The 27,813-nt window shown below is 45.6% G+C and overlaps 1 protein-coding gene across 3 annotated transcripts in view; it reads right to left on the reverse strand.

The window, feature by feature from the left end:
• Positions 1–3,364: 3,364 nt before the first annotated feature.
• The window catches only part of Mapre2 (microtubule associated protein RP/EB family member 2), a 163,449-nt gene continuing 139,000 nt past the window's right edge, over positions 3,365–27,813 (reverse strand). For all 3 annotated transcript variants that reach the window (XM_005005550.4, XM_063231774.1, XM_003474085.5), the window contains 3 exons: positions 17,529–17,668; positions 12,702–12,860; positions 3,365–6,419 (listed from right to left, as the gene is read on the reverse strand). In XM_005005550.4, the coding sequence (XP_005005607.1) occupies positions 6,345–6,419; positions 12,702–12,860; positions 17,529–17,668 (374 nt within the window). In that variant the 3' untranslated portion in view covers positions 3,365–6,344. The remainder of the gene's footprint in view (positions 6,420–12,701; positions 12,861–17,528; positions 17,669–27,813) is intronic.

A 27,813-nucleotide genomic window follows, 5' to 3' on the forward strand; every position in this document is an offset into this window, starting at 1 on the left:
ACCCTCCCCCTTCCCTTAGAAGGAAAACTATGGAACAGGGCCCCAGGGAGTCAGCCAGAGCGGAAAGGCACACAGGCACAGCTCTGATAAGCACAGCTGTGAGGGAGCCTTGCTCCAGGTTTTCAGAAGCCTGTCCTCTGTGCAGCACGACAGAACACCTATACTGGACTTATGAATGCTTCTATACATAAACTCACTGCTCCCCTTCCTCCCATTTCACAGAATTCATAGAGCACAGTTACACAGGAAAGTGAGGACAGAAATTGGGCTGGATGGCGTATGCCTACAATCCAGCACTCAGAGATGAAGCAGGAAGAATACAAGTCCACGCCTAGTCTGAGCAACTTAGTAAGACCTATTGTAAAGTTAAAAGACAAATGGAAAAAGACCTGGGAATATAGCTTAGTGTGAAGGCCTTGGCTCAACCCCCTGGAGTAAATACAGTAATGAGGGAGAGGCACTCACTGCAGCAGGAAACCAGTGTGAGAACAGAACATGCTGGATGATGAGTCTTCTTAGCAGCTTCTGAGGTCATTTCATGTTATATGTTGAGTTCAGCATACAATTTTTAAACTGAATGGAAACTATTATGTAACAAAATCATGTGTTCTAAGTAGGAGTTACCTACTTGGTAGTCTTTGTTTAGTAAAAATTAGAGAGATCCAACATGCTTCTTGATTTCCACCACTGTTTGAAAATTCATCAACATGTATTTGAATTTTTCAGATCTATCCCGAGTGACAAATACAACCATTCACTTCTGCCTATTAAAGCCTTGGTTTGGAAGGAATGCTTCTCATCCCTAAACAGTATCCAAAGTTTTAAGAAAGGGAAACTAAACAAAAATTTGGATGTTGTGGTGAGGATATCTTAGTTATGATGTGGGAGCGTATTATGAGGTTTCCAAGCCTTCTCTCAAAAACAAATTGAAAATGTTCTGGGGTAAAATTCACAGTTCCTTTTTTCTCTGTAAGTCCAGCTAATTGGACCATCAGGCTCCTGAATCTATCTTGACATAACTTAGCCCAGAAGACACTAACACAGTCAGGTACAGTGACACACACTCATATCCCAGCTACTTGGAGACTGATGAAGGATGATCATCCATTTGAAGCCAACCAGGGAAACTTAATTCAATCCTCACTACTTCTGAAAAACAAAAACAAAAACAAAAACAAACAAAAAAAAAGGAACTATCATGTAAACTAATTTTCTGTGATTTTTCTAGAACATCTTTCAAACTGGTAAAGGTTATTTCACAACTCGCCACAGTTCACCCATATAATGAATACACTGGATTGGAAGAGAACATACTTAGTAGTAAGCTGTGACTTGGGGTCAGAACACATTTATGAGAACTTTTCATTACTCTCTAATTCCCAGTTTCATTTAAGCTGTCAGATTTGACCAAAACCTTTTAATGACTAACAGAAACATATCCTTTGTAGATAACCTTCAAGACCCAAAGAGATGACATAGTGTAAAAATACAGGGGACATCTGCTTTCAGAAGGAAGCTGTGTGCTTAACTTTACAAGTCTCTGACAAAGAACACATTGAGGTACTGGGCTGGTTTTTACTGAAAATCATAAAGTAAAGGGGCATTAATGTGTCATTACCCTTTAAACTGACTTAATTTACACCCGGTCTTGATAAAGGAGCTACAAAACACAAGAAACTCATTTAAGAAATTACAACTTGGCAAGCTAAAAAGGCGTAACATTTTCTTTCAGTGGAGTGAGAAGAAAAGGCAGTCAACAAATTAACTTCAGCTGGGTCTTCCATGCTGCTGGCACTCCTGCACCGACACAGGCAAGCTCAGCCTCTGCAGAGTACCTTCTGTGTACCTTCTGTGCACACCACCTGTACAGAGGTGGGGTGCAGATCAGGGCCAGGGGCCCTGCCTTTGGGGAGTCTTAGAATCCAAATTCCTGGTGCCACATGAGGCTCCTCCAGGAATCAGTGTGTTTGCTTTTCAAACTTTGGTTCCCTGTGGGCAGAATAAAGCAGCATTCTTGTAACGAATGGAGAACATCTTTTAGGAGTTCCCAGTACCGTAAAATAGGAGCTGTGAGACATCCAGAGAAGTGCTCCACTCCAACGCTTGTGCTGTCTATCAGTCCTGCTTTAGTGCTGAGACACTGAGTGAGGAACGTTTACGAGTGGTAGCAGCCGTAATGATCATCACAGTTGTGTTCCGGCAGTTAGAAGAATGAGAGGTCTTGCAACTATGTTTAATTTTATGTAACTGACATTTTAAAACTCAAATTTAATGGAATTCTATTATTTGATTCGCAAGCTTCTCCCTAGTACCAGTAGCAACACATTAAATTTCTAGGAAGATCTCAGACTTAATAAGATAAAAGCAGCATTTTTTAAAAAACCATGTTTTGAATTGTGGGTGATAGGTTTACTAGTCTATCTTGCCTTTAAGATGAATCCCATTTACTTTTTACTTTTACTTAGACTACTTGTGTCTGAGGTCCAGGGTTTAAAGCACCAGTATTGGTGAGCCAAGTGAGAAATATGTGTCTTGAGGACAAGACTCCACAAAAAGCCAGGCAGTGTGCTGCGGGAGAGAGATGCAGAGGAGGATGACTGGGAGAGTACTTGTCTTCCATTATTTCCCCTACTTCTTTGCTTTCACTAAAAACAAACACACACAAAAAATAACTGCAGCATTGCCAAAGGATGGTACAGGAACACAACTGGCCTCTAGGTGGTGCCTGAAAGCAATTTAGGAACGGTTGAGACCTTTCTGGGTGGAAAGGGTACTGAGGGCATCTCTTCCTGCACCTGTATGCTCCAGAGCTAAGTCTTCAACAGACCGGGATCTGCGCTACAGTCTCTGCAGGTGGCTAAGGGGGCCCCTTTAATGTATTCCCTGTCGGACATTCCTGTGCCTACGAATTCATACTCCATTCATAGTTTGTGTTAATAATTCATCACTGTTGACTAAACGGACAAGCAGAAGCACATTTAGAGAACTTTTGCCTATCAGGTTCTTTCAATAAAACTTAGAAATATCCACCTGATTCTCCCTCAGGCTTCCATTTACCTAGCACTGTCCTGTCTTAGACTGAGCAGGCTGGCTCTGCAGGAAACAGGATTTTGTTTGCTTGGGAATGCCTTATTTTTGTAAATTTTTTTTGTAAAGTCTTTAAAAAAATGGTATGATAGCCGCCATATATGATACCAAATAAGAACTTGTAATTCTCGTTGAAATTCTAACCATTAATTAAAAACAGACACTCCATTTCCCTGTGTCAACATAGGCAGATGCGTGAATCCACACAAATCTCCTATCACATATACATACTCACTGAAAAGAGAAATTTTAGCATAAAAAAAGCGGAATCTAGATCCACATTTTAACATATACTTTTTTTATTAAATATGTAAAAAGATCAACGCAAGTCAAGTTATTCACATATTCAGACAAAAAACTATTCTACCATGCGACAATAGGTGGGTAATGTAAAATGAATGTGATACATCTGAATAAGACTTTTCATCTAGTATGTCATTACTTATCTATATTTATAATTAACAATACATATGTTTACATTCCTTTCAGTTTACATTTAATATATAACAAAAGCTTTATGGTGTACTATTTAGTAAAAGTAATCTGAATGCATATTAAACCGTAACGGAATAATGGAAATACTCACCAGGGAAGGGAGGAATTCTTGGTTCCCTTCTGGAGTTTACTTCTCTTGGGTCAATAGGGTGTTTGTCTGTTTTTCCTGCTTTTCTGCTTAGAATGAACATAAGCTTTCTCTTTACCCCCTGCTTCGATCACTTCCAATCTGACAGTGGCAATGGAAGTGCTATAACCAGCCAACAGTGGGCATGAAGTGATACTAAGAAATCATCTTGAGATGGCGGAGCAGGGCACACGCCCAGGAATACCTGTCCACCCGGCACAATGCTGTGACTGGGGATGGGGCAGGGAGGAACACACGCCCTAAGTGATGAGAGCATGATGGGGCCCCACCTCCCAGGAGTGTGCAGTGGTTTACAGTGGCAGGGGTGACAGCCAGAGAAGACTGAAACATAGCTGACTAGAGCACCCAAAGCATCCATGACATTATCTAGGGTGCAGCAGGACAACATTTTTAAGATGGGACAGAAAGAGGAATTCACAGCTCTAGTCTGCCCCAAACCACTGAAAGAGTGGAATGTGGTTCCTGGGAGTGCTCTCTGCCAGTACAGCTTCAAAGGTTGGGGAGTTGGTTCAAGTCATCAGGGAGAGATACGGAAACTACATGGTATCAAGTGGTTCTGGAGAAGATGGGATCCTGACTGCCTGCTATTTGTGCACGTGCACCCACATGATAGGAATGTGGTCATGAACCACCTGGAACTGGGTATTACTAAGATGTCCAGGGCAGATGAAGAATATCCCAGGAACCACAGAAAGTATCTGTAAGGAGTTATTTATTGTGCCTCTTTACAAGGGCTATTTTTATAGTCAGTGAGTACAACAGGTTAAGGGGGCAATACACCGTTAAGCATGATGTTGTAAATAGCACAACCATTACCTATAAACAGGTGTGGGAGGATGTCACTGCTGGGAGCCAGGCTTTCTAGCCTGAGAAATGAGCTGCCACTATAGTGCAGAGCAAGCAGGAGAGAGAAAAAAGGGAAACCAAACACCACGGAACATCTGTCCAATTCTGCACAGTGTGTTGTAATAATCTCAAAAATACAAGCCATCTTTTCCATACATAACTCAATAAATACCACTTTGCTGCAAATGATTTATTTCGGAAAGACTTCTTTTGGTGCAAAGCTTCAATGCTAGAATTTAGAATCATTCCATCAATTAATACAGAAGTTTCAAGGTTTTATGATACATTATTCAGAAATTTAAGCTTTTCAATTAAGCAGAGATCGGGTTGGGGGCATCTGTTTATTTTTGCTGCACCTGCTAATAAGAAAGTAAATCTAAAGTTAGGAATCAACGGAAATGAATGATCCAGGAAGGGAGACTACTTGTCAAAGGGGAGGAAATGAGGCAAAAGATTCTGGAAAGAGACTAAGAAAAATGTGCAAATATTAGTTAAAAAAATAAGGAATGCTTTTAATTCATTAATGTTTCCTCTGTTTATGAATTGCCATGGTTTAGCAAATGTCAATGACAAGGAGGGCCCTTGTGTTGAAGAGGGGAAATTCCTCGTTCCAGAAGTTACTGGGAGTCATAGGTTTTTCTGTGCTGTTGATCCAGTGTCAACACCAGACTGCAGAACTGTGACTTTCCCTTGGAACTAATACTCTCCTATGACTGAGGTCTTCGCTTCCAGCCTTTCAGCCAGTGTGCAAGCTGCCGCTGAGCCTGACGCAGCGCAGGCTGCGCTCTGGGAAGTCGCCCTTTGGCAGGAACCCCTCGTGTGAGCGACGGGATCTGGTTTGAAACCCACGTGAGGAGGAGGAGAAAAGGAGGAGGGATGAAGCAGGAGGATCTGTAGCTACCAAGACCCCCTCTGAACTGAACATAACTGATGCCATTCTGGGGAAGGTGGCTGCCCACCAAGGAGGACCCTGAGAAAGAAAATAACATGAGAACCCGGGAACAACTGCGAGGGGGCGGGAGGGCGAGAGGGCAGGAGCGCGCAGAGAGGGCAAAGTTGAGATGGTGTTTTCCTTGAGTGAATGTCTTTCAGAACTAACAACATACTGCCTGGTTGTCTAACATGCTGCTCTAGGAACACTGCTGGCTGGGCCTTGAAGTCCTAAGCTTCGAATCAGTTTCTTTCCTTTTACTGTTGTGAGTAGAGGGACAAACTGACCCTATGTTTTTCCCTACGACACAAGTCACTGTCATTATGGCTTTCATATCAAGTATCTGTTTCCCTTTGTTCCAATTACTTGACCAAATTTATGTTCAGAAGTTAGACTTGCAAACATCAAAGCACCACAAATGCATGTGACATCTAGTGACACTGGGTTGAGAAATGCCAATATAAATACCATATATCAAATTACCATTGTTTCACACCAGGATAAAAAGGGGTGGTGATGGTGGTGGTAGTTTTGGGACAGGGAAGAGTTGTTCTGGAAAGAAATGAGGAAAAGAGCAGAACCAATCTCAAGCAGCCAAGTGAGTTGAAGGTATGTGACCCTATGATCTCTCAGGTAGGCGGCCAGGATGGCCGTCTGCTAATGCATCTTGGCAAAGGAAATGTGAACCAAGTGCAGGGCTGGCGTATGCAACAGTGCACTGATGGTAACGGCAGACTGGGAACAACTGGTTTCTCTTGAGCTTGAGGCCGCACATTCCAATTCTCCAGAAGAAAAGTTCCCATGCACAATGGAAGTGTCATGAGCTGCCAACACGGTTCAGTACTCTTCCTGCTGCTGGGCCTGCTGGTCATGGGCTTGCTCCTCTGCTTCCGGCTCTTCTGTGTGGCCTTCCTGTGGGGCAGAGAAGTTTCAGCTGAAATAACTTACTGTGTCTGAGGCCTGACAGGGTCCCAGGCCACAATCACCGCACAGGGTGGTGTTGCCAGGCTGTGGAGATACCAAGCTCAGGCCCAGCTCACGTGCAAGTGTCTCCCAGCTCCTAGTGGCCAGCACACAAGCCAGGATGCCTTCACATCCCTGCGCCATCAGAGGACAATGGCTATGGAAAGCACGGCCATGTTGGAAGACTTCCCTTCCAATAGGCGTAGAAACAAGTCTTCCTAGAACGTAACATGTATTTTCCTAACCTCTGTAAGAGGGTAACCAATCACAGCGACTCCACAGCATCACGAAAGCCATGAACGAGCCCACACCTCAGGCTTCTGTTTGCCCTACACTAACGGCCCATGAGATGGTTCTTCTGATCCAGTTTGTTTCCCCCTTAGCTGTCATTCTTCTTGCTTGCCTGCGTGTCTGCCTGAAGCAGATCCTGTTATAATTGGTCACTAATCTGATGTGGATTTAGAAACCAGAGAAGTAACCTGTCAGAGTTTCTGAGATGAAGAAAGGATAGGGGCTCTGTTTCAGGGGCTGCCTCAGGTGAGGAGCCCCTTCTCAACAGACAGTGCAGGAGTTTTGGCTCAAGGACTTCGGGACATACGTTTAGGGTGCTGCCAGCCCTCCTGGCTTACATTCTGGTCACCGACTGTGAACCAGGTAAGTAAGGTGGTTCCTCTGCTTGGTTCCCAATGTATTTCCTCATATGCCTAATTCAGTGAAGAACATCATGAATGACAACTTAGCCCAAGTTGCAAATTCTTCCACTTTTTGACCTCATAAGGAATAATCACTATCCACTGCACTATCCAAGCAGAAGAGTGAGGCCAATGAGTAACAGCCAACTGCCTCCTGAATACGGCCAATGAGTAACAGCCAACTGCCTCCTGAATACAGGGCTTTGGGATGCAGTCTGGCATGTACACTGGCACATGCAGAATCACTCATGACATCACACACCTGGTACCTCAGCTCCCCACATCCAAACCATCTTTCCCTATCTAAGCCCTACTCCTTGATGCTAGGGACAAACCTGTGAAGATCCTTTCCAAATACACTATGATCATCTCTCCAGATCCCTGAGCCAGAATAACAGCTCTCCCTTCTCCTGCAGCAGTCTGTTCTTCCTGGATTATAAAACTCTGACTTGGAATCTTGTTTGTCTTTAACCTTTTGGCCCATCCACCCGATCTGGAGGTTCTAAAATCATGGGCTGGGCTTCATGAAACTGTGATGCACTTCATCACTACTCCATTTGACACAAGTTGTGTGGAGAGGAAGGGAACAGAGGGCTCAGGAGTGGATGACTAAGCCTGTCAGACTAGCAGTCAAGGCCACACAAGGAGTCTTCTCTGAGAGGCAGTCCAATGTGAAGGTTAGGAGCGTGGCCTCTAGAGTTCAAATCCCAGTTCCGCTACTAATCTGCAGCGAGACTTAAGGCATGCAATGTAACCACTCTGTTATAGCTTTCTTATCTGTAAAGTGGGGGACAATAAAGAGTCCCTATGTAACTGAGTTTTCAGTGTGTTTCACTGATTAATGAACCAATGGATTCAATGAATCCAACTGAGGATTTTATGAGCAAAATGCCTAGAAGAGTTTTTGGCACATAGTAAATATTTTAAGTGTGAGCTGGGCCTATGATTTCTTATGAACTCTTTGGAACATATTCTAGATATACAAATAGTTATTTTTAAAAACTCTTTCTATGGAAAGTGATGTGGTACTGAAGGCTGAGGATCAAATGTAGTACTCTTCTTTCCTGGCTCCATACCAACAGGCACATTACTTGCTAAATATGAGCTTTCCCCATGTCCACGCCTAGGTCCTGTTATCACCTCCCAGAACTGTTCTGTTCTGGAAGGTTGATCCCCAAAAACCTACTCATTGACCACCTCCTGCTATCCTTCTGACCCTCAAAATCCTTCATTCCTTATTACCCGATACTCTGCGGGTCCACAGCACCACAGGGTCCTTCGGCTGTGCTCCTAGCAGCATCCTCTGCCACTGGCTTTGACCACTGCTTGTCGTACATGAAGGTGGTCTTCTCAGCTCAAGAACTGCCTCAGCTGACAGTTGCACTCTCACAGGGAACAGGTGGGTATCACAGTAGCACTGTGAGGGCTGGGAGCTCCGTATAGTGCTAAGTGCAGATAGGAAATAGTACTGGCTTCTGTGCAGACAGGAACTCTCCTCTTGTCTGGGGGATGAAGGAAACTAATGTCTGCAGGACTTTAATGGGAAGGTACACTGGCACTGATTGTCTGTTGTGCCATGGGTTCTTCTACGTTAGGAAAACACCCTGAAGTCATCTCCCTACCTTCGTCCCCACCGAATGGCTCCTCTATGCTCCATATCTCTTATTCTTGCTTCTGGTAGAGGTGTACCTGGCTGTGAGTGATCCTATCAGGTGGAGGGATGCATGTCTTCCTCTTGGCCCGGGCTGCAAGGCCCCATGTTGGGATGTGCTCCTTATTCTTCATAACTCTCCAACCTAGTCTGGCGTCTTCCTGATTGCAGTGACTGAGCTTTAGCTGCTATGAGGTAATTCTTCTTCTTATGTAATTGTTTTTGTGCATGTTAAACTGCTAAAGAGAAGGTCTCAGAAACAGAGGATCTGTTTTACATTTCACAGAAAATTCTGTCCCAGTTGGGAGTTAAGTGTGGAATAATGGAGTTAACCCAGAACTAAAAATTGGAAAAGCTGAATCCAAGGGACTGTTTAGCCTATAACATGCTACAGGAACAAGACCCACTAAATATGGCTCCTAAGGCCTTCTTCTCAAATATGCTGAACAACAAGGGGAGGGGCGTGTCATCCTTTTCTATGGCTCTGAGGTCCTCCTCTGGCTGAGGGTAGCTCTGCACACACGCTGGGCCGAAGTCGCAGGCATAGGAAACTGATGGTGACATTAGACATCTGGAGGAACAGCAGACTCCAGGCCCTGCTTACAGCATTGGGCAATTCTGACATGAGGAGCCAATCCTCCAGTTACCCATGGATACTAATGCTCAGGGTGCATGTTAAGGCATCCAGAAATCATGGCAGCACGTTTCTGTCCTTCTGAGATGTTGCCTGTCACTAGCAAGAGCTCCCAGCCCTTACAATGCTATTGTGGGTTCCCAGAAAAACAAAATGAAAAAATACTTTCTAAAGCCCCATAGGAGAATAAAGAACTTTAAATTCTACCTGTGGGTTTTAAGGGGGAGGCTAGGCAAAACCTCTGCCAAGTGTGGCACTAATAACCTTAGGAGGCATCTACTTAATTTTAAAATTTCCTATCAACCCCTTACATTGCTATGGATGCTGAGTTGTGAGTGTTATTAATACTTCTTTGCTTGTATTGTAATTGCTAGAAAAGAGAAGCAAGTTGGGACAGTATTAAAGAGGGGTCCTGGTCACCGTGGGAGGTAAAACAGGGAGCAAGGAGGGAGGAGGGGTCCTTCAGGAGCGCAACGGCTCCTACAGGAAGGAAGCAGCATCAGCCACATCACCACTCACGCCAGACAAAGCTGGCTATTCTTTCCTCTCTGCTTAGTTTGTGCAATTCCTCCTGCTGACAAACACTCTTCCCATCCTGGCTGTACAGCTGTTGATATTCCTGGCCATCCTCAACATCCAGTACAGTGGCATCTTTTCTGTGACAGCTCTGCTTGCCCCTCAGGAGGTTTCTATGTATGCCTACACAAGTTTATGTAAGTCTCTGCTATCACGATGATATGATCTGACAGTCTGCAGTTAGTTGTGCCCGTGGCTTGCTCTCTCCTTTGGACTCAGCTCTCCTGATGGAGGGGCTATGCTTTTCTCTGTGTAGGAAGAGCATCACAGAGAGGATTGTAAAACCCCTCTAGCGACAGAAATGCACAATCAAAAAGCACTGAGAAGAGAGGACATCTTTTTTCTGTTCCCCAGTATGGTACTGAGGATTGAACTGAGGGCCTTCACACTGAGCTACATCCCCAGTTATTTTTATTTTTAGCATTTTTGTTTTGAGGCAAGGTCTCACTAAGTCACCCAGGCTAGGGCTGAACTTGTGATCCTCCATCTTCAGCCTCCTCCCATACTTGCATTACAGGAATGCGCCACCACACCCAGCTGGAAGAAAGTCTTCAGATTATTTTAACAGTGACTTCTGTGACAGCTGGTATCTCACGAAACAAGTGCCTCTTTATAAACTGGCACAATCCAGGTGACAGAACCTACAGGGAATCAGGTAGCCAATGATGAAGCGCAGATACCTGTGGCCCCAAGAATGGTAAGATAATGAGACAGTCACTGAATAGCCAGCTGGTGATTTGCTCTGGAAACTACCATTAGGTCTCTACATCTGGGACCTGAATAACCTGTTGACTTCATTACTCAGAACTCCCAGTTGGATTTTCATATCTTCCAAGCATCACACTTTAAGATTCCTTGAGTATAATAATCAGAGACTGGTTGCTACCAAATAAAAATATAAGTCATCACTTAGGGGAAGCGATCCCTCCCACCAAAAACTCCTACCTGAAAAGCCAACCTGTGTTCATCTAGTCTAAATGGAGAGCTCACACAACAATCGAGCCCTTGATTCTTTAGCATCTTGACAACCAGGAATCTCTGCCATCTCAGGTTGCTATCCAGTCAGACCAACAGCATCATGAACATAGTACTGACATCACACACACCAGACCTGTGCATACATGCAGGAATAGCTGGCTCTGGTGGGCAGCAAGGTGGTGCTGGAGTGTATGGCGGTGGTGGGAACAACACTGAACATGGTCAGTGTTGCTCCCTGGAGTCACACCCTGGAGCAACAGTGCCTGGCCAGGCCTGGCCTGCCTATCCTCAGCCAGGAATTCAGCGGCTCAGGTCAGCTGCAGGTCTGGCATAGAATCAGAAGCCTCTGTTACTGGAAGCACAGGCCTGGGGAGGAGATGCGAGCCTGCCTGCCGAATTCCCTACAGCTTGCAGGCATCACAGACTGCAGCTCGTGTGCCTGGTCTTCTGGCGCTGTGCAGGTCTCATCTGAGTTAGCCCCAGACAAGCTCACGAAGGCAATATCCCAACTGATCTTGTGCCTGACAAGTCTACAAAGCAGCCTGCACACCCAGAACGTTACGAATATGTCCCTTGTGGTCACAGACCACACCCACCTCTGGCTTCTTCTACCAGAAATGAATATAGTAAGAACTATATTTTGTGAAGCCATCTCAGCCTCAGGGACCTAACCATGCAGATTCCCAGTGCTGCAAAGTCTACATTCTGAGCGACTGGTAACCAAGAAAGGAGCTTCAAAAGCAACAGCAGGGAAATGACAAAAGTGGTGGTGAGCTCCCAAAGCCCAGACACAGCGCCTTACAGCTGAAGCAAATTTCTTTGCCGGGATTTTAAATCTCAAATAGAATATATGTTGCCTGTTATTCAACTACAGTAAGACAGAGTAAACTTGCTGGTGGCTTTCACATTCTGTGAAAACAACAACAGACATGCATCTGTACCCCAGCATCCTGAGGGTCCACAGGATGTCGGGTCAAAGAGACCCAAGCACTACCACCAGCTTCAACTCAGTATACAGAGCCACTTAAACCCAGAGCACCCTAGTCTCTGGCTCCACGGAATTCAGCTCCATGGAAGGTGACACTCCACCAGCTCCCACTTCCGATTTTGGGTGCCAGGCCTCTCCTTCCCCACAAGGGCAGACTGGGCCAATCCCTCCCCACTGCCCATTGTTCCTCCATGCTTTGCACATCTGCTTTTTATCGCTCGATGGAGCCACATCCCCAGCATATTCTCTCATGAACAGCAACTCTGGTGACAAGTCCTCCCCACAAAGGAGGCCTGAAGAGGTATTTTTAATAAAGGGCTGCCTCTGGGTTCTGGCCTTCCTGACAAGGAGTTACCAAGACAACCAGCTATGTGATAAAAACAGAAGGCGGTGGGGCCTTCAGTGAAGGGGAAAGTATCTAGATTATTCTCTTCTTTAACTGTATTCTGATCTCACATGAAGAAGAATGTTTACTGCTCCTTTGCGCAGAGAACAACCTCTTGGGATCTGGCCACACAGGTGCATTTCTTCTGAAGCCCCACCTTTATCCATCTCTTCCCGACTAACTTACAGATGTGTGTCCCACAGGCCCGGATCAGTGGATCACGACAACAGTGACATACATTCCTCTGGGACTGTCAAGTGCAGTGGCTGAGCATTCAAGGACTTACGGATCCACTGGACTCTGACCCGGAGGGCTTGGCACACTTACCTGTTCTTCTGAAGCATACAGCACTTCCATTAGTCGCTGCACGAGGTCATCATTTTCCTGCCCATGCTCTTGGCAGAGCAGCTCAATCTCTCTCAGCTTCCCGAAGTAGAAATCCCTTTCCTTTTCTGCACCTTCAAGGGCGAGTTTTAATGAATGTACCTGTAAGAGGGCGAGGGTAGGGAAGAAAACCCCAAATATGTAAGAAAAAGGAAGCAAGCAAGCAATTATGACTGTGTATAAGGACCCAAAACACGTACGAGAGACATGGAGAACAAGTGGCAAGTCTGAGGGAGACAACAGAGCTGTCATCTGAGTTTCAGCTGGGGCCAAAACATCCAATTTCAGGAGCACACTGGTCATTCCTTTCAATTGAGTGTTTACTGACTAGAATCCTTCCTCTTGCACCATGCTACCCAGGCTGAAGGGAGCCTCTTCTGCCAGTGTGGGCTGGACCACATCTTTCTTCTAATTTGTTGTCACAATCTGAAGGTTTGTGCGTTCCCTTTCTCCTCTGTTGACACACTAAACCCAATATGACAGCATTTGGAGGTGGGGCTTCGAGTTCATAAGACAGGAGCCTCATGAATGGGATTAGTGTCCTTAGAAAAGAGAGACCATTCATTTTTTCAGCACAGAAGCCACAGTGAGAAGGCAGAATTCATAAGTTCTCTCTAGACACTGGATGCAGATGACTCAATCTTCAACTTCTAAAACTTCCAGATTTATTTCCAGAGGAATAAATTTGCTGTTTATAAACAGCCTGGCTTATGGTATTTTGTTATGGCAGCCTGAATAGACTAAAATAGGAAAAGAGAAGAGAATGGGAGGAAGAGGAGAGGTGACAGAGGGGTTCTAAGTGTGATCAGATTCTTCTGAGGACCCTTCCTTTAGCACCCCTGCACTAAGAACCTTACTTTTAGATCCCTTCAAAAATGATACTGAACCAAAAATAGATAAATGCTGTCTACCCAGAAATTAGTTCTCAGAGAATGAGGAGAAACAAACGAGAGTAAAAGGCTGACTGGGTGGATCTGTCTGCGCTTCTGTGGTCCTGGCTCTGGTCGCATCACTGGGAAGGTGGGATGCCATGGAGGCTCTACCTCCTCATCCAAACAGCTCTCATTTCCTGTTTCCTGCTGATTAAAGGCTCTTGTTACGCCCTGCGGCATCTCATACTTTTTACACGGCAGTGGTGGTGGTGCACTAACAACGTTAAGCAGGACCCATGGTGCCTCTGCTGAAGATGCACGGGGAGGGCAGGGCGTGGACAGACCTGGCTTCACTGTCTCAAGTGGCCACGCCCCTGAGAATGCAGCAGCTACACACAGGCTCCAACATTCACCCTGTGCCTGGTCCCTGAGAAGCCATTCCCTTTTTAAAAATACTGTTCATTTATATTTATGTATAATCTTTGGCATATATATTAAGGCATTAGGGGGGCTTTGTGTAAGCTTCAGGGACAGGAAACAGAGGGAACATTCGCATCATCAGATCACCGGAGAAATGCATCTGCAGTAAGTGTTCCTTAGGTGACAACTCTCTTCCAGAACATTAAAAATCACCCTTAAAAGTGTTTTCAAAACACTTTTGAAAACAAAAAGAAAACAAATTACGTTTGGGCTGTAAAATTTCCTTTTTATAAGTCTGTATGTGCTATTTGTCTGGAATCACTGGTTCATTCAAAAATACACGGAACACACGCTGCGGCCATTGGTTTGTCATACACCTGGCAAAGTCAGATCTATCCTAAGACCTAGGAATAAGGCCTTTCATTGTTAACCTCACTAACATGCACTCAGGTACCTAGGCATGGAGGGTCAGTTAGCCAACTCTTTTATCTTTTATTCCTGTTAATATTAGACCATGGACATGTGCAAAAACGGATGGCAACCAGCTTGAATTTCAAAAAAAAGAGAACCTTTATTCTAGGAAGCCTTTCCTGCTTTAAGTACACAAGCCACCTCTTTGTGCTCAGCCACAGAATCCATGTCAACCCTGTTGGTGGCACCAGACAGATCTGTGATATAAGATGTGCCGTCATTTGCTAGCTTACCCTAACCAAGCAAGGACAGAGTCAACTCAAGGAACTTAGGTCTGTGTGCCTCCTGAGCGCTCTGGTTTGCACAGTGAGGCCCGCCAAGCCTTGGTGGTGTTCCAGATGTGTCAGGTAAGAGGTGTGCAGCTATAAACATTCCCTAGTAAAAACTGTCAGCAACTACATGATACGATGAAAGATCAACTGGCAAATTAAATTTCATTTTCATGGCCTTTCACAAAGACTGATGCCAGGCGCACCCCTGTCATGTCATGGCAGACGCCTGAGTGATAGAGGAGGTGCTGGAGAGGCACGCTCGGGAGGAAGCTTGGAACAGTCAAGGGTGAAGGCCAACAGAGGGAAAGTTCCTTTCTTACAGTTTTCCAAAGTCCTCTAAGAGTGTCCACAGGTTGCTGGTCCTCCCAAGGCTTGTGGTTCACACGCTGGTCACAGTCGCTACCTGGGTTAATCCATGCCCACCTTGTCTCTGCCAGCAGTTCTTGAGCCCAGCACTGACTTCAACCCACTTCCTGTTGGCTAACACATGGTCCAGCAAGCGTCCCTGCTGTCTGTCTTTTCCACCCCTGCATCTTTTGATTCACTTCTATCACTGGGATTGTCTAGCGCAGTGTTACTTTTATAGTATACCATGGGAGATTGTCTGAATAAAGGCATGAGGCCAAGCAAATGAAAATTCTTAAAGTTTACAGCACTTGTCACTTTCTCTATTACTACTATAATTCATGCTTCCACCTAAGCATTTCCACTTGGCTCCTCTGGTCCTGGCATTCTTAGCTCCATCTCTGTGATGCTTGTGTGGCCAGCCATGAGCCTCAGGGGGGCCTTGTGTAAGTTTCCGGGACAGGAAATAGAGGGGGCATTTGCATCGCCAGGTCACCAGAGCAATGCATCTGCAGTTAGTGCAGATCTTCATAAAGGCCTCCCCGTTTAGGACGTGTCTGCCACTCCCCGACACAGTGGGCCGAGGGTGGGCACGCTTCTCCCCAGTGTGAGGCATCCGGGGCAGGAAGGGCACGAGCAGCCTCTTATAATAATGGGAGAACAAGAGCAAGAAAGGCCCAGGAGCTGTTCTTCTCTTCTCCCTCGCTGCTCTCTCTAGAGTGGGGCTTCGGACGGCAGGCTGGTGTGGCCGAGGCATTCTGGAGGTCTCTTGTTTATGATCTGACTCTCTGATGAGAGCCAGCCCCAGCCGGACAAGCAGGCTGGCTGCTAGGCTGTGAGGGACAGGGGAGGTAGGAAGGACCCTGGGGTTTCCAAGTGGCCAGAGTTTGGGCTAGAGGGCTGGAAACCTGGGTGTGGTGGAGAGAGAACCCAGCAGGGAGAGGAATCCTGACATGGATGAGGCGACAGTATCAGGAGAACCTGTGTTTCTTTGAAGAGCAGAGGCCTAAATGCACAGTATCACTAACCCATGCCAGATTCTCTTCAGTTCAACTTCAACTTGCTTGCAGCCGTAGGCTTGTGTGGCCCAAGGCTCATTATCACTGTCCTTACTGCCTTTTATCGTAGAGAAATTTATTTCTAGAAGCTGTCTTTGGGCTCCCAACTAAGGATCAGTAGTTAATCAGCATATTCTAGTTTCTAAATCAAAGTCTTACTTGCCAGGTGACTTAAAATGTTACCCCTTTTCATTAATGTGATCAAAGATAGTAAAGAAACATCCCTGCTAAGCAACTGCCTGTTTTTAAACTTAGATTCTTGACTACAAATATACAATTATCTCAGAAACTGTGCCCAGACTCTTGCTGGTTCATCAAAGATTAATCACTGGGAACAGCCTGAGGGCCTGAAGTCAAGGTTGCTTTCGCCACAGTAGAGCTGGGATGAAAAATTCCAGCACACCTGGAGGAACGGGGCAGCTTCTGTGGTGTCCCCAGGCCCTCAGTGTTTTATTACACTATATATAATCACAGGCAAAAGGAGCTATTGCTAGTTAGAAAGTGGACCTAAACTTTTATATTGGAAATTTCAAAGCCAGTAGAGTTAGGTTTACTGTATTAAATAAAAAGGGAAAGTTCTACTTAAAATACTGCTTGCTGTAGCCTCTCAGATCTTCCCAGTCCTGGCTTCAGTGCTCTCTGGGAACCCAACTTCTGCCACTGGGAGAAGGACAGGGTTTTAGTTTTGCTTGAATAACAATTTCCTATGCATAATTGCAGCCTAAAGGAAGGGGCGGTATCTCTCCTGCTTCTATACTACTACTGGGATTAAGCAAAGCATCTGTCACATAAAACAGGCTCCATAAATAGTTGCTGAAAGGAAAGAAAAAAGGGAGGGAGGACAGGGAATGAGAAGGAGCCTGACCCTAAAGCAGACTTTAATACTCTCCAGATTGGCCCAAAGTGGGGAGGACAGATCGCAGTCCAGCCTGGAGCTCGGGACTGCCACTGAGGAGCAGAGGAGGAGGCCAACACGCAGGCCTGTAGCAGCACTGACCCCTCTGTTCCTTCCTAATGTACAGCTCTAAGATGTGTGACTAACATCTTTCATTCATTATGAGTCCTGATTTTATTTTACTGGTTACATGGTCTCCAATTTTACAGCGTATTTCCAGCTTTACAGTTCTCCATTTTCCTGTTTTCTGACACATTTGTAAGAGGCAAAGGTTATAAAGGAAGGTATGTGACAGGTGTCACAATTCCTTTTATTTGCTTTTGCTTGAAACCACTGATTCTGCCTTCCCTTCCTGAGCCCAGGCCTGTGTGGGTTTGGCCTCCCCACCCCTTAGATATATGACAGCTTCCAGAGATAAAACAGAGACGATCAGTTACCTGCTCATTAAGCTGTATGACCTGTGTTTCTAAGTCTTTATCAGACTTGGATGCTGAGCCACTGGACGAAGCCCTTTTGGCAGACGAGGGACGAGAAGGTGTGGAACCCGGTTTAGATGCTGGACTCGATTTAGCCGCGCCTGAAAGCAACCAGAATACACTGTAAGCAGTGACAACGTTAACATGATTTTTAGCTATACGGCCAATCTATGGTATAAAAAGCAATTTATAAAAAGTACCAGGGATTCAGTGATCTAACTAGAGAAGAAGCACAAATACGTTTAAAAGAACTGCACGTGATTAAACTGCAGTGTTATACAGGGTAACTTATTAAACTTTATAAGAACATTTTTTTTTTCCTCAAGTAACAAGAGGTTAATGCAGGAGTGCCTTCTGCCTCCAGAGAGAGAAGAGTAACACCTAAGAGGGATTTCAAATTTTTTTTAAGAAGAAAGGTTTTTAGGTGACTTCAAATTATTACCCTTATGAGTTGCTAACAAACAAGGCAAATTCCTTATAACAGATTAGTACTTTACAAGAAACACTAAGATGCCTATTTTTCCTTTTTTCATGTATTTTTCCAGCTTCAGTCAATAAGAGTCAGGTGCAAAGGCACCTCCACACCTGTGAGCATCCTGATGCCCTAATCTTGATTTCTAAATGTCACTGTGCACAAACTGGCTTCTTGAGAAATCGCTGACCCTGGAATGGAGCAGGGAATATAGTGGATGAACCCAGGACACTTTGGGTCAAAAAGCAAGGATGTACTCAAGTACTGCTGTCAAAAGGACACATGAAACTGCTTGAGGAGCTCCTGGCCAGCCACACAGGGACAGTCTGCACATCAGGAGGATTAATGGCTATAACTTACTGTGATGCTGAAACAGAAAAATCTATCAGCCCATACTGGGGGGTGAAAGGGCAGGAGGAGGAAAAGAATGTAAAGATCTTTACAGAACAGCAGCATTCAGTAAATATAGAAAAAATGTTAGCAAAATCACAGTTTTGCATTATCCATAAACTATAGCTGATTCCTAAAGGTTCATCAAAACATTAAATGAGAAGTTCTAGAGGAAGAGGATAAATTCCTATGTGTCAAGGTGTCACCCTATCATGCATCTTTACAATGGGGACCTGGGACCTTAAACCAGAGATCCAAGGGGTCTCTCTCATCATGACATAAATTCAAAACCAAAGAGCACTGCTTTCGGGTCAGCCCTTACCTCTCTGGCACTGGGCTCACTCACAGTGGACTCTCAGACTGTGGCACAAACACAGGAATGGCTTGTACAGGCAAGGCAGAAATCACAAGGTCTGCACAGGGAAGCTTGTGTGCTCTGTGGGTTAATCTTCTGCAGAGATCTTCCTCTCCCTTTTACTGTGGCCACAGTCCTAGGCAGGAGCTGGCAGTTTTCACAGGAGCAGGCGACCCTCCTGTGTGCCCCGATGGCCTGATTATTCCCCACTACATGACCACACCCTGCCCATCCAGAAGGCTCTTGGAGGGTAAAACATGTCTTATTCCTTGTAACCCAAAAGCACTGCACAGTGCTTGACTGAACAGACATTTGGTGGAGGAACAAATGTTTAAATAAACACATGAACAAGCAAATAAAACCTGCTTATGTGGCTTCCAATTTTAGTGTATTTCCAACTTAGAGTTCTCAATTTTGCTGTTTTCTGACACATTCAAAAGAGGTAAGGGATTATAAAGGCAGCAGCTACAAGTTTCAACCAATACTCTAATTACAGTATAGCCAACAGGAAAACTATAAAATTGTATCTGTTTGTCTTCAGGTGCCTGGAGTCATTAGTTACAGATCGAAGACAAACACACCCTTGAGAAGCACTGACAGCATTATAGCTGTTAAATACTTGTACATGCCACTCTGTTGCATGGGGTAAAAACATCTTTAAAAATTAGGGAAATGCTCACTATACTTTAAAATGGAAAAACTAAATTGGGAATGATTTAAAATAGTCTTGAATGTCCCAAGAGTACATCTGCAGGGACCTGGAAACCTCATCTTCGCAAAGGCATCCTGGAAATTTCGGGGCATTGGGATTTGCTTATCTGTGACTGGTGCACAGCTCCAAGGCTTTGTAGAAGCCTACAGAGAACACTAGTGGGATAGTGTGTCTGTCTCCGTGTAGTCATTTAAGAACTCCCGGGCATGGCATCCTCAGCAGTCTCAGAACGAGCTAGTGTCCTATGACTTCACGACTATCCTGTGGGACTTGGCTACATTCACCTCTCCTAGCTCCCACACCTCCTCTGAGCGACTACCCCTGCTGTTCAAGTCTAGAGGTCCCTTTTGGGTGGCCACAGCATTCACGCACTTTCTCAGAGGCTGCACTGAGTGCAATGGTAGCCACGATGTAGGAACTGCATCTGCTTTGTTTGCCAGGTTATATCCCTGTGGCCAAGCACAGCGCCTGACACAAACATGGTCCGTAAAGGTTTTGAGGGTTCATTAGACAACTCCTAGCAGAGGGATCATTCTAGCACAGACACCAGGAAAAGCCTATAGAGCTAATTATGTCAAAGTCATTGGTTACAAGAGCTGGCAGCACATGAAGGTGACCAACAAAAGGTGTCACTCTCCCAGAAGAAGACTTCTTCCCTGGTTTCCTTTTGAGGCTGCCTGGTGTTACCACGCAGGCCCCTTACCCGTGGGCTCAAGAGAACAGGCTGTGTGGGCACACACAGTCGGTCAGTGCCTGAGTGGGGAAGAGCCACATGGCTGGCCCTGGGCTAAATCTCTGCCATGGTGACTTCCCTCTCCTGACAAGATCCCTGCACAGGAGCTTTGCTCGGGCAGCCCTCCACGAGGCAGGGCAGCAACTATGCTGTGGCTGGTTACGGTAACTAAGTGTGGCTCGTCAGACACACATATGTTCTTAGCCTCTGCCTTAGGTCTGACCTCAATTCAAAAGAAACACAGGAGGAACAGAAGCTAACTGCCTGTAACACAGGGCCATCACTAATTATGTTTTCAAGGTATGGAGTGCTGCTTAAAAAAAGGTACAAGTGTCTGATGGAAGGAGGAGGAAGAGAAGGGGCTACGGAAGCTAAGCCCCAGGGCACAGCCTGCCAGGGGCAGGAGCCAGGAAGCAGCACAGGAAGCTGGTGGGGAGACTCAGAGGGCAGTGCAGACAGCTCAAGGTGGCTCACAGCAGCGGGGACAGAGCCGCTGCAGTCAGTGATGCGCACGTGGTTCCCGCCTGGAGGAAACACATGGCTGCTGCCTGAGCCCCTCTGCAATCTGTCCATGTCTGACTCCCCAAGCTGTACTCCCAGAGCCTCAACAGTGGCAACTGTGCTTCTCCAATTCTGTAAAAGTCATTTGGGGCCCAGGGCCCGGGTCTCTCCCCCTGGGCCACGTGAACGTCCTGTATGGATGGATACCCCGAGACTGGAAAGGGAAAGGCAGGAAAACCTGACACGGTGTCCTCGAATGCTCCAACTCACACACCAGGGAAGAGGAGCCCCTCCCCTGCCCTTCCCGGCAACACGGTGAAGGCAGAACAAAGGAGGAATGGAACAGGACACACATTTGAAAACCCAATGACAGATCGATTAAATAGCCACTGATATTTAAAATTAGAGGGGTTCTGAAATTCTACTAAGTTGTTTGGAAAGAAACTGATAGCAGGAAATAAATGATAAATGAGGACGTCAGAGGCTGGCACTAATTAACTGTACATCTGTACCCCTCTAATGAATAAACTAGAAGACATTAAAACACAGGAAAGATGGCCGGAAGAATGTTCTCGTTATCAGGTTAAGGGTTTTTAAATACACAACTCAGGAGTTAACTCAAAGCTGGTCTTCAGAAGAATGTAGACTGAGAGCTTTAAACTCTCCAAGCTACAATTTGATATGAAGTAATTTATTCCTCCACAACTGCCACATGATTCACATACACTAAGAAATACTAAATGGAAACACACAAGATAAAAATGAAACCACTGGGCCTCCTTATACTCAATGATTCTACGTTTTACTTTTTAGAATTATTAGCAGTAATAACATCTAAGGTATACATTATATTGTCATATCCCTTGGATAGCATGGAACGAATTCTATCTGTATTACAGATTTTACTGTTTTTTCTCCCATCCCCTGAAGTGTACTGAGCTTCTGAGGACACATGTTTTTTTCTCACTTTGTCAGTCACTATTATAAGGATGGTATCAGAAAATCACACATTTTAGACAAGGGGAAAGAAGAGGAAGGGAGGGCGGGCTGTCAGGGTGGGTAATGGGAGGGATGGGTATGAGCGAAATATACACATTGAATCTCCCCAAATGTGGAACTAGGAGGAAAGACAGGCCTAGGGGGAGGACATCAGGGGGAATGTGGCCCAAAGTATGTTTGTGCCTGTACATAACTAAGAAAAAGAAGCCCATTAACTGTATGCCAACTTTAAAAAAGGAGAAAAAAAAAACCCTATAAAAGAAGGAAAACTGTACAGTTCCCAGTGTCAATGAATTTCACATTGGCAAGATACTTCTACATAAGCTACTGCCTGCACTGCATCTTGTGAAGTGAGCCCACGGTGTACTGCAGTGTTTAACCCTGGCTCTAAGATAGTGAGGTCCTCGGGAGCTGCTTTCTTGTTCCCCAGAATGCCCCACTCCACAGGGATTCTCCTTCTGGGCCTTGCTCTGGCTCCTCCCTCAACAGGACTTAGTGAAAAACACTTACCTAATAGCTTCTGAAGACAGTACAGCTACTCTGGCTACAACATAGATACACATTTTTCTCTTACAGCTATTAACCATTTCAGCTTCTTTCCAAGGTGTGTTTGATGATATCCTGAAAACATAATTAGCAGTAGCCTTGTTTTACAAGCAATTGTTTTGCTCCCAAGCTTTTCTCTTCCTCCTTAATTTTCCCTTTCAAAATAAAAAGGAGTTTCAGAAGCAGAGGAAAACAGACATAAATTCTATACAAGTCCCTGTAATTCTCTGAATTTGCCCACTGGATATGGACATGATTCACAATGGTAGCTTTTGAGCAGTTGTGTCTTAATGAATGCCTTTAGGATTTGGGGTATAAATATGATTCTAAGACATTTTAACCATAGTTATAAAAAAAAAAAAAACCAGAGAGTGACTGGCTTGATTCACTGTCTTAGTGAAGCCAGATCACTGCTGTGTCTAATGTCACTAATTAGTAGCTTGCTTCATGTTTATGGAAAATGCTAACAACATTTTGGGCTTAGGAGGCACAGTGGATTCAGAAGGGTGAAGCAAATAAATGTACTGTACTTGGCTTTATCCTTCATGGCCAAGGCTCTGCTGGAATTTAGAAATTCTTACATAATCTGCTTTCTTCCTTTTGCCAAAATCATAAACAGAGGAGCTAAAAATATGACATTAATACTGTTGACAAGAACCATAGACACTGACAACATGAGCATGTGTGCACGCACACTCCGGAAGCCGCCACTTTGCTGGTCATTCTCAACTTCTTCCCTAATTTGAGAGAATACTCCTCTCCGTACTCTACCCCTGCCATCCTTCCCATTCACTTGAAACCCCACAGCACGATGGACAAGGTGGAAGACACCTCGCGTCTGCGCTGATCTGCAATCTGTGGATGGGTCTCACATTGCTTTCTTATCCTCTTCACCTTGAGAAACATTTTATTGTTTAGTTGAGATCAAGTTTAAACCAAAAAGGGGGAAAGCATTCAGGCTAGACTGACGTGAGCAGAGTTCCCAGGAAGACGACACCCTCAATGACAGCAGGGCCATCAAACTGACAGCTCTTACACAACTCTAATGACTGCCAACTCCAGAGCCTGATCCTCGCATAAACAGGATGCCTATGTTCACGATAGAGCCTGTATCTGTTCTGCTCTGAGGGGGAAAGATGTCAGTGGCCAGAACTCAACCCTAGTGGGACCCTAACAGGGCTCTGGGTCCCTGGTTCACGAGATCATTGAAGGGCTGGTTCTTTCATTTTGGAATTAGCAGTTCACAACCCTTATGGCTCCTGTTTCTTTATACAGCTTCACTGTCAGCTTGTAAAAGTGGGCAGCTCCCTTCTCAGAGGCGTTGGGGCAGCTCTGTACATCAAGCATGAAGCATGGTAATCATGTGGGAATGAAGGCTGGCATGGGACTGGTGAGTACAGTGGTTAGGAGTGGGGCTCTGTAGCCCAACAGCCTTCGCAGCAGTCCTGGCTCTGCTGCTCTCTGAGGGGGAGACTTTCACTGTCCAGCTTGCTTTGAGGTTAAGAGAGGAATGGCAGTGGCTGCTTGTCAGAATTGGGAGGAGTACATGAGTTCATATGTAACAAGTTCTTACACAAGACACTGGCACATAGTAAGTGCTCAATAAATATCAGACCACATTACTATCCTCATTCAGCAAATGAGACCTGATTCTACCAATAATGCAAAAGTACAACGGCTTCCCATTTTCAAATGCCAGCAAAATTAAAACGAACTGCTGAAATAGTAAGGAAATCAGACCCATTCCTAGAGAATCTTTATAAAAACTGATGAGCCTATAACCCAACAGTGGGCTTAAGGCATAAGATCCCCTACTCCACGCATTCTCTGACTGCAGATCAGTGGGGCAGTAGCTCCAGTCTCCATCATCTTACATTAGCTTGCTTCATTCTTTCAAGCAACAAACTGAACCCTTATTACATATCTGGCAAGTCAGCCCATTGGGGATAATGCATGAAACACAAAGGATGTTGGAGCTCACGTGGAACTCATGTTCTAACAGGGGATCTAGACAATAAACTAGAAAAATGAGTAAGTGAGAGTAAACTAGAAGACAGTGCTACAGAAGAGGAATGCAGATCAGGGAGGGGTAAGAAGGTTAGGGGTGGCTGAGTGGTGGTTTTATATAGGATCCTGGTCTTCTCCAGTCTCAAATGCTCACTCGGACCACAGGCAACGCTCGGGCAGAGTCCACTCAGGACAGAGCTCAGAAACACCAAGCACCAGAGAAGAGAAGAGGGCTATGGAAGCCAAGCCCCGGGGCACAGCCTGCCAGCGTTACCATGGCAGTGTCAGGTATTCTTCCTGTAGCAGGTTTGCTGGAAAATGAGAACCACCTGGTGGGTGTGGGGGTCAGCCTGGCTCGCAAGTTGCAGTCCTCAAAGGCTACTAGTTTAGTAACAACTCCAACGTCACAACTTCTAGGACCTCTGCAAGGGACATGACAGAGCTGGGAACTTTCCGTACGTCTTTAAGGCCTTGCTGAGAAAGTGAGTTCTGAACCAGGAGCTGAGGGAGACCACAAGGTGGCCACCTGGGCAGCTAGGTTTAAGGTGGTTCAGGCAGAGGAAAGGCCTATTTCAGTGACAGCGAAGCTTTTAGAGCTTCCAGTGATACAAAGAGCCTGCTGTGGCATGCATGCCGTAGGTTTGCCACCACTGACCTAGTGGTTGTACAAGGGTCCTGCCACACCTGTTCAGGAGCCAGGGAAGGTGGCTGGACCAGAGGGCACGGGGCACTACTGCAGGGGGCAGCCAGAGACATACAAGAGGGCCAGGTCATGCAGGATCTCACACACTAGTGGGAGAAGCTGACGCGGGATCCTGGGTACAGTGACTATCCTGACACTGGCTTTAAAAGGCTCATTCTGTCTGCTGTGTGGAGAACAGATAAGAGCAGACAGGAAGGTCAGCCGGGAGGCTGCTGCAGCGAGTCCTCTGGTTAGGGGCAAGATGAATTGTGTTTGGTTTTTTGTAAAGTCCTGGCAATGCTATAGTATAAAAACCCTACTCTATCCTGTATAGAACAGTCATTTACACAATCTGTTTTGCAGTGTTAACCACAACAACAAAAAAGATATTCCATGATCGACAGCATTTGCTATTGACTCCAGGGGGAGTGCCGCAGGAAAGCCAGGCAGGGACAAGAGCTGGGAGTCAGCCTTGCGCCTCCCTCACTAGCCAGGGGCCACACCTGGCACAGTCAGTGGCTCAGTGGCAGGGCTGGAAGAGCATGCCAGAGAGGCACGGAGGCTGGGCCCCCCCCAGGCAGAGCTGCCTGAGGCCCTTAGGACCCCTCCTGGCCGACAGACCTTCCCAAGCTGCCCCCGGTGATGGGCAGAGGGCGACTCCATGGAGCACGCGGGAGCATTCACGTACTGAGTTACTTCTGCCCTGCTTACTGTCCCTGCTGGAGATGAAGTGCTTATTTTTAGCCATCATGTGATTCTCCAGTATTTTCCAGGCTCTGCTTGAGTCACTCTGGTTTCAGAGAATTTTTCATAGGAGGATAAGTGCAGGAAAGCAGTTCACCTCTTGAAATGGCTTGAGTCTCAAAAATTCTCTCACTTTTAAACCATTATTTCAATGTGGTATGTATTTCTTTTTATAAATTACTCACTTTTCATGCCTCTTGCACCTTGGTATAAAACTAAGTGTGCTTGGAATGTATCATGTAACAAATCCAATCACCACCTCAGTTAAAATTCTTATTTTTCAGCTGTTCTCAGAGAAACAGAAATGATCCCAATAAAAACCACACACATCACATCCCAGCAATAACTGAGAGTAGCAGCCCCTGGCCTGTTGCTGCGAGAGAGGGGAAGGCAGTAGTTGAAAGAGCCCAGCAGACTGAGTCAGCCCAGGGAGGATAAAGATACACAGGCGTTACCATGGCAACACCACCGTGGGTTCCACTGAATTTCTGGTATGCATCGCTCACTTAAGCAAGAGGCATATAAACTAAAATGGCCATTTTGGGGGAGGATCTAAATGCTTACCTGGCGACGTAGTGTCTTTAATTTCAGTCAGAGTCCCTGGTGACATACAAGTGTCCCTTTTTCTGCCGGTTACAAGCCTCTCAAGTTCTAGTCACAGTCTCTTATTCACATTTCCCAGCACAGACATGGTCTGCAATCACCCATGCGTTGGAGCTCGGGAAATGAGACTACGAGCAGAGCCCACCTAAATGGTCCTCTCTGCTTGTCCTGCCCCAGCTGCTTTCTGCTCTGGGGTTCTCTGCTTATGCCAGCCAACCACCAAGTCAGGCACAATTTGCTGGGCTTCCTCCTTTCCAAATCTCATTAATCAAGTTGTTAGGCCACCACTCTTTCCCAGATGGCTAGTTAGTCTTCAGGGCTATAAGCATGCTCTTACTCTAATGATCCCTATAGGCAAAGCAAATTTCTGCTTTAACCTTTAAAGTAACTCCTAGCAGTCTGTATTATAATGCACAAATCTGTAAACCTCTGTGACCAACAAACCCTAAAGTGACTCTCTTCCCAATGATCTCAGCCTTTTGGCGTTCACATACTTGTGAGATACGCCCTTCTGATGGAGTGTGTGTGTGTGTGTGTGTGTGTGTGTGGACCTGGGACACACCTCTAATCAACAGAATATGGCAAAGATGACAGGATGCGACCCCCACCACTATATTACTCTGTGCAGGACTCTGTCTCGCTGGCAGACATGCTAGGGGGCTTTCCTTACGAGCCTTGAAGAAATCGCTGCCATAAGAAGTATGTCACTGGGAAACCCCACAAAGCAAGGAAGTATAAGCAGCCTCTAGGAACTGTGAGGTTTCCAGCCAGAAATAAAAGCCTAACCCGGCCCACAACTGGGGAGCTCAGAAGTGAATCTTTGCCTAGTTGAGCCTCTGATGAGACCACAGCGTTAGTGGACACCTTAAACTGCAGCCAGGTGAGACCCTTATGCAGACAACCCAGCTAAGCTGTGCCTGTACATTAGAATCTCTAAGGTAACACAAGTTTGTTGTTTTAAACTGCTAAGTTTGTGATTTTGTTTCTCTTTTGTTTTTTTAAAAACAGCAACAAGGACCTGTCTCACCTCTGCAGCCTTTTGTCATGAAACAACACACACTTCACTGAACACTGTGTTTTCTCCTGACTTCAACATTCTGGTCTTTCTGTCTGGAGAGCTTATCTGGCCAGATTCCACTCATCCCTTAAGTCCTGGCTGAACTTCACTTTTTCTAGGAAATCTTGATACAGTATGCAAAACCTGCTCAGGTGAACTTCCTCTACAACCTGAGAGCGCTTTCCTGTCACTGTCCTTGACTGTCACTATTGTTTCCTCACCAGGCTGTAACTTTTTAAAAACAGCAGTCTTGCTGGAATCACTGGATCTCCAGAATCCCTCCCAGTGCCTCAACAAGAGGCTACGTGAATTAATGAGAATTCCAGTAAAGCAGTCCCCAAAGGGGCAATGGCTCCAAGAACTAGGAGCCATTTGCTATTTTAAGCAATATTTCCTGAGCACTGTGGTACTAAGTTAGAATGCAATACGCTTCTCAGGTGACGGC

The sequence above is a fragment of the Cavia porcellus genome, unplaced genomic scaffold, assembly GCF_034190915.1.
Source record: "Cavia porcellus strain 051 isolate PalLab524CR breed Dunkin Hartley unplaced genomic scaffold, mCavPor4.1 scaffold_20, whole genome shotgun sequence".
Classification (NCBI taxonomy): Eukaryota; Metazoa; Chordata; class Mammalia; order Rodentia; family Caviidae; genus Cavia; species Cavia porcellus.